Below are 14,212 nucleotides of genomic sequence, written 5' to 3'. Positions count from 1 at the left end.
CATTTCTATCCATATTTTTTTTTTTTTACCTCTGTGTGTCTCTGATGGAGTGAGTTGAACTCTTTTTTCAGCTCTGATTCTCGCTCCTCCAACCTGCCAACTGAGAGAGGACAGCAGTCTTTGATGAGAACACCTCAATTCTCAACCACAACAACTGTGTGTGAGTGTCACTCACATTAATTACAACCATTATGTTTTTGTTGCTGCACACAGACCACTGTAATAGCGGTCCACATACTGCTGTGTAATGACTGTAAGCCACCACTAGATGTCCCACATGCATCGTACCATTAAAGAGATTGGTGTTGGCGTGTGCTACCAGTGTGAGGATTCACAGACCTGAAAGCTTAATCTCTGTCAAGATATTTTAAAAAGGGCCGATTTAGGAGGTGACAAAAACATCTTGTCAGGTTTAGCCTAAGCCAGGCGTAAAGCTGCTCCACCATCCAGAATGTAGAATAGGAATCAACTACAGCTAAACCTGTCCATCATCTACCTGTGTTGTTGGCACCAAATGAGTGTTTTGAGACAGTAAGATGGTGACAGGTGCTGTATCAGTGGATACATAATAATAATAATGTATTACTTTAGCAGATGCTATACAGTACAGGGGAGATTTGAACCTGCAATCATATGCTCTAACCACTGAGCAATATCCTCCCATGACTGTAGTTGTCCATTCCTTATGATGTCACCAGGTTGCGGTGTGCTTCATATTGGCATCAGATTTCCATGTTTTGATGTAGACTGACCAGGAAATGTTAACAGTCAGACAGAAGGAATGTGCTCATGTTAAATTACACTACTTATCTGGATCTCACTCACTTGCTTAATGTCAGTTTAGTAAACAGATGTATACTACAAATATTAAATTGAAAGATCTCAATTACACCCAGTGTGGCCATGGATTCATTTATTTAACCAGCTCAGTCCAAAGTTACTGTATAAATACAGGGCAACTCTGTCTTAAGAGACACAAGTAGATGCTTACGAAAACGCAGGGGGGTAGCAAGAACTGAGTGAGTGTGAGTGTGAGAGAGAGTGTGAGAGAGAGAGAGAGAGAGAGAGAGAGAGAGAGAGAGAGAGAGAGAGAGAGAGAGAGAGAGAGAGAGAGAGAGAGAGAGAGAGAGAGAGAGAGAGAGAGAGAGAGAGAGAGAGAGAGAGAACGTTGCACACTCACTTTGGTCTACATAGTTTTTGATTTTGAGTTCCAGCTGGCGGGAATTGGACTCCATTCTGCCCATGTAGTTCTGAAGGTCCTTCTTCTCCTGCTCCTGAGTGTCCTCAAACTCAATGAACTTCTGCACAGAGACACACACAGACAGACAGATTGAAGTTAAAATAGATTGCATAAGAAGACCCACTAAGACACTCAGGAGACTAAACCCTAACCCTGGACCTCTGTACATGAACTCAGGTTATGTTTTCCATATTTCATGGACAGTTCAATGGCTATGAAAAGCAAAAACTAAAATCAACATGGTGATGACCCCACATAATTTAAATGCAAGACCATTAGCAATTCAATCACAATGTGCTCTGTGAGAAGCAAGGTGAGTGTTTTATGTGCCAGAGGGAGAACAGAGGCAGAATCTCGGGACTTCTTTGTTCTCACTAAAGTTAAGGTTCTCTTCAACATCCTCTTGGAGTCAGAGGAGTGTGTTCTGAGAAGGAGGGATTGTGAGCTTCCACATCCTGCCCAGCTGAGCTGACAATTCCTGACTATTCCGGACTTGTGTGTGTGTATGTGGTTTGTGTGACAGGAATTTGAGAAAGTGTCAGATTTAGGAATAAATGCATTGACATCTTTGTACCACCACCCTCAATACCAATTAGCAGACTGTGAGGATAGCCTAAATGTTTACACAGTTTACATGGTGTTACAGAATAAATCTGCCAACTCTCCGGGTGGTATTCTTAGCAGCTCATTCCTATTCAAACATACAATACAACAGGGAAATCTCAGAAACACAACAGGGAAATCTCAGAAAAATAAGATGAAGATTCTGGGTGTGACAACGGGTCTAAGTTAATGCAGAGCAACCAAACTACAGAGGTTCTGTCAAAGCCATCCTGGCCGTTGAAGCAAAGGATCACATGTCCTGGAAATAATCTATTTCCCAATTTTTGGGCCTTACTCACTTCTATTCTAGGGGTAGGGTAACAGGACAAGTCTGTATTTATTTGGTGTTGTTTTGGTGTGTTTACGTGTGGTTGTCTCACTGCTTCAGTGTCACTTTCTCAACTAAGAGGCATAAAATACCACCACATGCTGTGGCTGCTCTAAAGCCCAGACCATGGGAATTTAGAAAGACAGACGGTAAGAGTCACATCCAGTGACTGTAAAAAGAATGGATGACGTGTCTCCGCTTCCTCCCACTGTAAAAAAAAAGGACCCACCCATACACTTGCCCGAACCAGAGCCATATAAAAATAGAGTTGCAACACTTCCATAGACTTCCATTGTTATCGAAGAATGCGGAAGTAAAGCGTGTCACATGCGATCTATAGTTCCAAACATTGTATTTTCCAATGTTCAACCCCATTCATTTTCAGTGTTTCCGAAGCCAGTAAGCTGGTAAATTGATCAAATGACCGTATTTTTCTGACTATAAGTCGCTAGTCAGAAAAATACGGTAATTTGATCAATTTACCAGCTTACTTGCTTACTTACTTACTTGCTTGCTATGTTGTAGAAATGTTAGTCATATGTACAATGAATGTGTTTTAAGATAAGTTTAAGAAGCTTGATACAATGACTTGATTTAACTTCATTTGGTAGAGATACCATTTGAAGACATGAAGTTTGGGGACGGGAAGTCTGGGTGACCTGAAACAGTTTTTACACCTGGGGGAGGAGACAGTTGGTCTAAGGACAATGTGGGTTCAGCTGTATTGTTCTTGTGACCTGGGGGAAGGTAGATAAATGGATCTAGTTGCTCTGACCCTTCCTGCTTCATAGGTGATGTTAATTAAATTCTTGTTTGAAGATGGTCACACAAAGGACAGTTGACCATTTGGCTGGACAACTCCTGCTGCTTTATTATCTATTGGTTTGGGGAGATATGCCCCATCAAAGAACAGTGGGACAATAGATATGGAAATGTGTTGTTTCAAACTGTCACTAAGTTGAGTGAACCAATCACAGAGTTTGCTACGTTGATTGATTAACCTTATAGAATGCCATTTGATCTTAAGTGTATATAAGGTTGTGATTTTTGAATGTTCGGGATCACTCTTACGAACGATTTGTGACTAGCGCACCCTTCGTAACGACTGATCAGCAAAGCTTTGTTTAATCATATGTAATTGTTTATTCTAAATAAATTGTATTTGAAACCATATCCCTTGACTATTCAGATCTACACAGTGCCACTCGAATTCTGCCATATCAGGTATAAATCTCAGTCAAAAAATGCGTAATGGAGAGGAAAAAAAACATAGAAGTCGCACTGGACTATAAATCTCATTTATTGGTGGCCAAGCCGCAAAGCGGCTAAGCCACCTCAAGTGTTTCTACGTATTCTTATTTTTTATTTTTTTATTTTTAGAGACAAATGACATAGACATTTCTTTATTATTATTATTGTTGGAATGCTGCTTCAGCATTCCAAGTATTGTTCTTTGAATCTTTACTGTTGGAATGCTGATTCAGCATTCCAAGTATTGTTCTTTGAATCTTTATTCAACTTATTATTGTTGGAATGCTGCTTCAGCATTCCAAGTATTGTTCTTTGAATCTTTATTCAAATCATTATTTTTCTTCCATTTCTTCCGTGGCACCTTTCAGCGCCTTCAAATCTTCAGCTAATAAAACCGTTCAACTATCAAAAAATTCAGCAGTTTCATGCCATGGGTGCTATTACTTTTCAGCTTTGTACCTCGTATGCTTGAATTAATATAAATCAATATTCATAACATTTTTAACATGGGTTTCCAATGGAGTTCTTTCAAATCCTTTCACACTTCTTAAAACTTCTTCAACATCCAAATCCTTCTTCTTCCTCAATCTTTCAGCTAGAGCCACCATTTTAGAATGGTGACTTTAGAATGTTTATTACCCTTTACAATAGAATGTTGACAAAAACCAACACTATTTTTGAATAATACAGCTTTTTGATATCTATTCAACTTTTTTAAATATCACTGATTATGTTTCATGACTTTTTCAAACCGTTTCTGAGATTTACATTGGTGTGTATGAGAAGCCTAGAGTGCAGACTGAAACGCTTAGAGTGGAGGGGAGCTTCGATATTAGTTTCAAAAAGTATTTCTAGTTTGCCAGCAATGCCACAATTTTCGCTCTTCATGCTTCGTTTTTGGATCAATAGATAGCTAATTTTGTGCTGGTCGTAGACAGTTGTCTGTGGAATCCAACAGACTTAGACATTTATTCAGAGCCCCACGAAAGCGAGACAAAGTCCAACTCTCGCCCCATAGAGTCCAATGCAAATCTGGTGACAAATTCGTCACATAAAACAAAAAATAACAAGATTTATAAACTGGCGGTAGAGTCGTATTTCTGAACGCACAGACATATAAAGGAAATCTCTGGTTTCGGCAGAGTCTTGGGTCTCGGAAAATATCTTTATTTCTTGGATTGGACGTATAGTTTTGCGTCTAGGTTAACTTGTTCGATGTGTGGATTCTAGCTAAATTTCTGGTATTCTCTGCCCTCAGCACATTAGCAGCCATAGCTGCACCATCACCGTGGCAACCACACAAACACGCGCCAGTCTCTTACACAGGTGATTGGTATTAGCTGATTAGTGGAGACACAAGACAAGCTATTCAGTCAACTCGTCTCATTAAAAGACTAAGAGCACCACAACACAACTACTACCACTACCGATACTGCTATATCTTATGCCACACTACAACTACTAATTCTGCAGATGCTGCTAATATCTCTTTTACTAACTACTATGCTAATGGTAGGCTACTGTTTTGTTCTACTCATTGAAATTGGAGAGCACAGTGATATCTAGTGGTCAGCAAAAATGATAGCCGTTTAAACCAACTGAATGTGATGTACCAGTAGTTTCTGGCGGTACTTAGCCTCGTTAATTATTCAATGTCGTTCATTTTTGTAAGGCTACGTGATGGTCTCATTTTCGTGTTCATTCATTAAAACCATACGTGTGTATTTGAGAACTGTGTAATTTTCAGACAATAAATATGTTTTACTGTGATGTACTGGTCTACACCACACTTTGTAATGTTCTGCAAATAGTATAAGGGCGGTAGAATGCTTAAGTGTATGGAAGTATTAAATGACTGCTGATACAGAGTGGTAGCTTACACAACCACTCTGCTTATATAGCTGTCTCATTCCTTACATTTGTGATATGTATTGTGAATCGGGGGAATACTTGTGGGGACAGTGGGGGTGTGCTTGTGCAATATAAAAAGGCAGTGTACCATAACAGGGTTCAGGGGAATCGCTCTCTTACTCCGGTAGCATCCATACTCGATCGTCTTTTACTTTCTGCTCTTCTGCTAATAATTCTCAACTGTACTACCCTTCTGCTAATGAACTATACTCTTCTGCTAATGTAACCTCGGAAGTCGCTTTAGATAAAAGCGTCTGCTAAATGCATAAATGTAAATGTAAATAACCTACTTCTCTTCTGCTGCTGAACTATACTCTTATGCTAATATAACCTACTTCTCGTCTGCTAATGATAATTCTCTAATCGTCCTCTAATAATAACTATGTACTCTATTAATAACTGTTTGCGCTTCTGCCAATGTAGTGTTCGCCTCCTATTAAGACGACAAGCACTGGTTTCTTTCCCTCTTCTAAGGTTTAGAAGTCTGAAGCATTGAACGTCATCAATCACGTGGCATCGTCATTTCACACAAGCTCCAAACCACTTTTTCGAAACTGTGCGTATTGGTTTTGCGACTCAAGCATCGATGCGTCAGTGCCATACGTCCCATCCCTAGTAATTAGTTTTGCGATTACTTAAACACGTCTACATGATTCTTTTTATTAATCGTTGTATGCTCCACGGACAAAACTTGCACCATCATCCTTCTGCAAAAAAGTGTCTTCCTGTATGTTTTATGTTTCATTCAATCAACACATTGAATCCTACTAAGAAACTCACCAGGGACATCGGCAACCCTGCACTATGAATTATTATTTTGATGTCATCTTAAAGTGTCTGAACAGGACTGGGTGTGCAGTTACGCATGATTAGTTTCTCCTCCGTCTTGAACCTGAAACCTAGATTCTAGGTTAGAAATGTTGCCAGTCTGTTGCCAATGACCAACGGTTGCTACCTTTTTCCAGCAAGTTCAAGTCATTCCAGTGTTGTCCTTTTACCTTCAAATTCGTTCAACCCAGACTTCAGCAACTGGAGCCGAGTGCACCAGCTGGGCGTACGCCTGGACGTACGCTACGTCCGACATAGAATTGAAAGTTACGACTAACTTAAAGTTACGACTAGTGCACCAGTTAGACTTAAGCCCTTTATGTGCTGCACCTGGGTGTACATTTTACGCCTAGTGGGGAGCAGGCGTAAGTTGGAAAATCGGACCAATATCCTATCCATGGTAGCCTAATTGCCTATATGCCACGTACTTCCGCTCCACGGTCTCAGCCACCACGTTCACTTCCTGTCTCTCTGTCAACGCAACAACAATGGCTGCATTTTTCACCCGCTCACTCCTGGATCTCCCAACAATATCCCTGACAGATGTGAGCAGAATTATCCAGGCTAATTCAGCCACAGCCACCGCAAGAAAGGACAAAGGATTTAAACTCTACGTTTCGAATTATGTCCATAATTATGAAGGTACGGTTAAAATTAAGTGTTTGCCTAGCGTACATGTTAGCGAGAGTAGCTAACGACGTTACTGTAACGCTCAGTTGCACTAATCATCCTTATTACTATTGTATTTTGTCCAGTGTCTTATTGGTATAATGTATTTAACCGTAATTCAATGTTAATCACAGTTTCAAACCAGGGTCTGGCAGGGCTAACAATTAGGTGTCAGTGCTACCGATCAATGAGAAAAAGTCAACCTTTATTAAGTTGTAAACAAATGTGATGCATTCCCAACTATCTTTTGTCATGAATTTCACTAACATTGCAGGTACCGGTAGACATTATCCTGATATTAACCACAGAAGAATTCACCTGGCATGACGTTTGAACAGTAACACAATATTGGCATGTCGACTGTCCATGTGATGTCAATTCAACCTGTAGCTTCTCATGTAGCGAGCTACTTCAAAGCTAACAAGCACAACAAAAGTAGCTCGATACACGCTACAGGTTAAATCGACATCACATGGAGACTTAGCTTGCTACATTTACTGGTAGCTTAGCTCACTACATTTTCCAAGTAGCTTACCCAACACTTATTTTTAGGCTACACGTAGCCACGTACCCAATACACTGTCCTCTACAATCTAGGTAACATTATATTACATTGCAGCGGAAGTAAACGTGGTGACTGAGAGTTTTAGGCGGAAGTACGTCAGCTCACCGTGGCATATAGGCAATTAGGGCTAACACTAGTTTGATCGCACATGCAGCGCGTCTTGTTAATAGGCAACATGGTAAGGGCATTAAGGCGAGAAAGTCGTCCGTGGTAGCAGAAATCCACTGTTAATTTTGTTGTTGATCGATTTCCAGCTGATTGTTTCTGTTTGTTTGTGTTGATGATATTATACATTTCCCCGTGAACACTCTTCTATTCTCAGTATACAAACTATATATGTTTTCTAATATCTCTATCAGTAAAATTAATTTTCCTTTTCTTTTGTTTTTCTTTATCCATGGCTTGTTTTGAAGGGAGATAGGCTAGCTATAAAGTGCGCTTCGGATAGGCTCAGAGAATGTCTAATAAGCCCGTGGACTGGCTCTGATAGGCTCTTAAATGTGTTGCTTGGCAACGATCTACGCTTTCGCATTTTCACAAGGACGCGCATCTTAAAACCAGACGTAGCTACGACCTTGGTCTGTCAAGCTTGGTGCACTTGGTGTAAATTCAAATTACAAAGTTGGACTTAGCTAAGACCGACGTCAGAGTTAAGACCAACTTTTTTACGCCCAGCTGGTGCACTCGGCTCCAGGTTTTCTGCTCAATTTTCACATTTTCCTGCAGCTCATCTTTCTGAAATGTTCCCCTTTTTGTTTAGCATTTTTCTTCTTATTTTCTTCTGTTTTCTGCCTTCATCTTGCTCCAGGTCCTTTCAAAAATACCTTACACAGCAGTATCTTCCAACTGCCAGTACTTTAGATTTGTATTCTTTTCTGTACTTTTGTGCCTTCATCTTGCTGCAGGTCCTTTCTACCATACATTTCAGGCCTTTTGAAACTCCAGCAAATATTTTTTCCCTACATTTTCAAATGTTTATGCATTGTTTCTCTTCTTTCTGATTTTTTTAACTTTTTGTTTTGAATTTGTCTTCTCTTTTCTGTAGTTTTATGCCTTCGTCCAGCTCCAGCCCCTATTTAAAATACCTTTCGGTCACTTTGAAGCTTCAGCTAATGACTTTCTACAAAATGTTAACTATTTTCAGCTTTTTAGCATGGTCAGCTATCCCCATTCAGGTTTTCAGCATTCTCACTGCTATTTCGCAGGAACAACCTTTTCTAGTTCCAACTTCTTAGTTCTTCCGTAGGTTTTTTGGCCTTTAACTAGTCCTGCATACTTTCACCGATTCCTACAATTTTTTAATCAAAACGTTCAGCTCCTTCAGGAGATGATGGCTTTGACTTCTGGTATTTCTCACTTTTATACTTTTTAAAGAATTAAGGTTTTTGTGCAAATTATTCTCCCATTAAAAGTAATGGTAAATCCTTTCAAATCATTAAAACGATTCCTCCTCTTTCAAACTTAACTACTTCAGCATACTTTCAGCTAGAGACACCATTCAACGTTTAAAATGTTCACAAGACCTTCAGCTATTCCCAAATGATTCCGCTTTTTCAAATATTCAGCCAATTTTGAATCGTGACAGTTTGAAATACATGAAACATTTTGCTCCTTCTTGATTTTTATGATTGAGCAGCTCTTTTTCTGATATTCAACTAAATTGTCAAACAGATTCCTCTGACGTTAATATAGTTTAACTTACAGAAACAAGTTTTACCTTAAAATGTTGGAAAACTTGTCCTCTTTCAGCCAATTTATTTTGTGTTTTTAAACTGCTGGTAGAGTCGTATTTCTGACTGCACAGACATATAAAGGACATCTCTGGTTTTGGCAGAGTCTTGGGTCTCGGAAAATATCCTCATTTTTTGGATTGGACGTATAGTTTTGCATCTAGGTTAACTTGTTTGAGGTGTGGATTCCAGCTAAATGTTTTATTCTCTCTGCCCAGCAAGTAAATGTTTTATTCTCTCTGCCCAGCTCGTTAGCGATCACAGCTGCGCCATGGCAACCAAACATACCAAATCATGAAAGCAGAATTGGGTGACGTTTTGGAAACTGCCAAAAGAGTTGTATTTCTGAACGCACAGACACATAAGAATACCAATGGTTTCGGCAGAGTCTTGGGTCTTGGAAAATATCCTTATTTTTTTTATTGGACGTACAGTTTTGCGTCTAGGTTAACTTGTTTGAGGTGTGAATTCTAGCTACATTTCTCATAATCGAGCTAGCGCGATGGCTCTCCATAACTAAAAACGGTTCGACTTTTTCCCCACAATCGACCAAATTGGCCAAACAAGGTATGTAGGCTACATTGAGCTTACAGTGTACATCTAGCTAGATAGTTTTTATTTTAGCAAGTTTTACAGATATCTACATTTGTTGATTTCTTAATCTGGGTCTGAAATAAGTTGTGCTTTTGGCCGTGTTCAGATTTAGGCGTCTGTTTCAGGCAGAAAGAGATGACAAGGATGTTTTTTCCAAGTAACTACAAAAGAAATTGCTGGTGTTTTTTTTATTGCCATAACAACCGTGAGCTAATCTGGAGTTAACCTTAGCTAACATGCTAGTTTGTCTAGTTTGTCTAACATTGTCTTCCAATTTAAATAAGGTTGCTCAACTTGTAATTTTGGCAATTCGCAGAATTGTGTTGCTACATGTTAGTCTGTAACATGAAGGCAAAACTGATTCAACCATTAAAACCATATATCCTCTGAAAGCTTATACCCTGTAGGATGTTATCTAATGAGACAAGAGACACGTCCATCTCTCCATATTAGTATGCTGCCCATGCATAATAAATTCAGTATTGGTAAATAGAGTAGGCTATATGGCTGATACATTTTTGGCTGTGCCATTTAGGGAAACTAATTCAACCACCTAAACCATGTATTTTCTGAAAGCTTACATCCTAAGGATGTGATCTGTGGAAAGGACTACAGGTTTGAACACAAATTTGATCATTTCTGAACTGTCCCGTCATGCTTTAGGGAGATGCTTTTTTTAAATGTAGCCTACATAATTATTAGGCTACTAAACCTATACCAATTCTGAATTTGATATGCTGATAACACGATTTACATCTCAGAAATCTTCATATGAAAAATCTACATTAAGCTTATTATTATCAATATGAAAGAATGCTCAATGCATCTCCATGTCTCCTGATATAGGTGGTTGAGATTGAGAGTGAGTCAGAGGCAGGGGCAGCATGCAGGGGCAGTGGAGAGAGCTCTGTTGCTGAGGTGAGTGCTGAAAGGTGACAGGTAGTTGAAGATGTCCCATTGCTTATTGGGAAGTTTAGTTTTCAAAATATTTTTATGTCCAGCCCCTCAGTATATGTATAACAACTATGGTAAATAGTTGTGGTAAATGCACCAGAATGCGGGAAATTGCATCTACATCTCAAAAAATTATAGGGGAGAAACCCCCAGACCCCCCGCATAATGTGTGTCCCCCCACTCACAAAATGCTGCTGACGCCCATTGCTACAGTTCTGTCTTCAATGCCACAGCTATGGCTAAACTTTATTATGTCTTATTACACGGCTGTTCTCTAATGCTGTAGAATGCTCCATTCACTTGAATGGGGCTTCCCAACGTTCTGCGGTGAACAATTTTCTCATATTTGACCGTTGCTATGCACATTTGACCGCTGTCAAGGGAAGTGGCCTTTTAGCCTCGGATTCACGTCTTTCGTAGCACTCCGCAAGTAGTCCGGTAACTTTTCAACCCCAGCGTACTCTGTTGCTTAGCGACGTCAGCTGATTTAAAGCCTAAAGAATGTTCAAAGTCTATGAAGTTCAACGTCTTTGGCGAACTATTTCTCTGCTGATCAACAATACGAATGGTAACAAATACATTGTAAAAAGACACACTGTGTTAAGTTATTTTTGTTGGCAAGTAGCCATGTAATAAGCGGGATAATGCATAGAACGGGTCATTATCGGGAAAATAAGCCCCTTCAGGGCGAAACAAACCCCTCCACTTCGCGTCGGGGTGCTGTTCGCCCTGTCGGGGCTTATTTTCCCGATAATGACCGGCGTTCTATACATTATCCCTTACAAAAGAAACATTCTCATTTCCGGCGCTTTCAAACAATCAGTGAAGTGTGGATAGCAACGGCAGCCAGCTTGCCTTTCGCAAACTGCTTTTGAATTAGCCATGTCCCCCTAAATTAATATCAAACTTATTTACGTTTTGGGGGGCTTATTTTCAGTTAACAGACGGTACTATTTGAATCGCATTTCCATCTGAAATACTGCCAGTGACAACGTTGTTACAGTAGCTTGTTTCAAAGGGGGTTCCTTGTTTCAAAGCGTGTTTCTTAATGAATTACGCAATATGAGTAGGCTAAATGCTTGAAAATATCACTAGAAGGGAAAACGGACCCACCTGCAACCGATGCAAGAAAGCACACCCTACAATTTCTCCAGAAATTGTACCTTCTCCATTTATACTTCTTCTGCCATGGGAGTCTATGGCAGCCCCTAGAACCGTATTGTCAGAAGTTGTGAAAATAGGCACACTCTTTGGGACCAGTCCCCTCAACAATTTCACCAAGTTTCATGTCTCCATTTCAAACCCTCTAGCCAATGGGTCAAATTTGAAGGTGTATTTACACACTTTACTTTTGAACCACATGTCTCATTTTCAAAAATGAGGTATTGTTGTATTCCCTGGATCAAGACGAGTCCAACCCATGCTACCCAGTTATATAGATTCTCCGCCATTTTGAATGTTAAGGAGTCTCAGGAGCTAGCTACTTACCCGGCGTCATGGAGCCGACCAGTTAAATAGCTGTTTAGCACTAGCGTTGCTACATGCATAATGCAGAAATGATATGTTAGTTGTTGTTAATTTTGTGAAGGTGTGAATCATTTTGGATTAATATTCAATGTAACAAATTAACTGTGTAACAAATTATTAACAAAGGAATTATTACGACCCCCCCCCCCCGGTCGGACAACCCCAACCACCCACCCCCCTCCCCGGCACAAATAGATTTATAATCTGTGGGAAACACTGTGATATGTTAAGATTTTTATGAAAATCGGAACAACGGCCTAGGACGAGTTCGAAAAAAGTAGCAATTTCTTGGAATACTAATGACGGAAACACCTTCGGGACGACAATGACGCCATAAGGTTCATTCGAATTGTCTGCATCTACGGAATCCACTTAAGAAAAACGGTCTCATGGTTCAAAAGTTATGGGCGTAAACGCACCTCCAACTTTGACGCCTTGGTGGCGCTATAGTGCTTCAGGGATCAACATGAAACTTGGTGAAAATAATCAAGAGACCGTTCCAAATCAGTGTGCCAAATTTCAAAACTTCGCACCAATCGGTTCTATGGGCTGCCATAGACTCCTAGTCCTAAGTATAATAATAATAATAAATATAGCTGCAAGCAGCAATGGAGGGGCCAAGCAGTCCAGAGCAAGACATGGCCTCCATAGCACTTGCGCAACAATTAAGTTACAACAACCTGTTGCACTCATGCAACACACCAAGTTTGGTTGAAATATCTGTTTGCGTTCCAAAGTAGTGAGTGTTCAAAGTGTTTTTTTTTCTGGTATAACACCACAGGCCTCCTCTGCTCCTCGTGGGAATGATGGAACCCAAGTTTGGTGACAATCGCACAAATGGTTGCTGAGTTACGCTCTCACGTGTCTTTCGCGGCTTCGCCGGCGCCTTCGATCGTCTCTACCGAACAAACGGTTTTGAAAATGGAAAATCCATCCCGACACCTTTGTGAACCTTGGTCTGAAGATCATCTGTGCCAAATTTAGTAAACATATGACACAATTTGGGGCGTGTAAAAGGTTTTTACACTTTTCCATAAAATCCAAAATGGCGGCCGCGTCAATTCGGTTGTTATGAAATATTATCGATGGTCAAGTTTGATATCTCACAAGACATTAACCGACAAAGAAATTACTTTATTAAGGTAAACACTTCAACAGTTATTAGCCAAAACACGTTTATGCTTCCGGCCACGCCCCCTTTTAGTCACATGACACCATTTTTGGAGGACATACTCAAAATAAGGTTCCGAGTAGGCATATCAAATTTGGTGTCACTGCCTCAAAGAACTGCTGAGATAAGACTTAATTTCCTGTTTGGTGTCTATTCTGCTGATTTTGATTGGCTCTCACGGACAAACGGTTGTGGGGATCAAAATGCTCTACATTGACTTTTGTGCGGCTTAGTCTGAAGAGCATATCTGGTAATTTTGAAGAAGATTTGACAAAAATTGTAGCAGGAGTAGGCTTTCAGAGGTTTTTGATAAAACCGGAAATAGCGGAAAATCTATATAACCGGAAATTGACGCCATGGTGTGCATTGAACTCGGCTTGATCCAGGGAATACAATGGTACCTCATTTTTGAAAATGGGTCATACGGTTCAAAAGTTGCGTGTGTAAACACAAGTCCAACTTTGACCCGTTGGTGGCGCTAGAGTGCCCAAGTATGGGACATGAAACTTTGTGAATTAGACCAGGGGACTGTCCCCAATGAGTGTGCCAAATTTCACAACTTTCGACCAAGCGCTTATGGGGGCTGCCATAGACACCCAGTCCTAAGAAGAAGAATAATAATAAATATAGCTGCAAGCAGCAATGGAGGGGCCAAGCAGTCCAGAGCAGGACATGGCCTCCATACCACTTGCGCAACAATTAAGTCACAACAACCTGTTGCACTCATGCAACACGCCAAGTTTGGTTGAAATATCTGTTTGCGTTCCAAAGAACTGAGTGTTCAAAGTGTTTTTTTTCTGGTATAACACCACAGGCCTCCTCTGCTCATTGTTGGAACGAT

At 40.2% G+C, this 14,212-nt stretch overlaps 1 protein-coding gene across 6 annotated transcripts in view; it reads right to left on the bottom strand.

Annotated features, from left to right (window-relative positions):
• spag9a (sperm associated antigen 9a) overlaps positions 1-14,212 on the bottom strand; it is a 115,207-nt gene that overhangs the window by 82,834 nt on the left and 18,161 nt on the right. For all 6 annotated transcript variants that reach the window (XM_047037362.1, XM_047037365.1, XM_047037363.1 and 3 more), the window contains exons 2-3: positions 1,181-1,301; positions 30-100 (exon numbers count right to left, since the gene is read on the bottom strand). In XM_047037362.1, coding sequence (XP_046893318.1) covers positions 30-100; positions 1,181-1,301 — 192 coding nt within the window. The remainder of the gene's footprint in view (positions 1-29; positions 101-1,180; positions 1,302-14,212) is intronic.

This window comes from Hypomesus transpacificus, chromosome 17 (assembly GCF_021917145.1).
Source record: "Hypomesus transpacificus isolate Combined female chromosome 17, fHypTra1, whole genome shotgun sequence".
NCBI classification, from domain to species: domain Eukaryota; kingdom Metazoa; phylum Chordata; class Actinopteri; order Osmeriformes; family Osmeridae; genus Hypomesus; species Hypomesus transpacificus.
The sequence above is the reverse complement of the archived record's forward strand: the minus strand, read 5'-3'. Positions and strand labels throughout refer to the sequence as shown.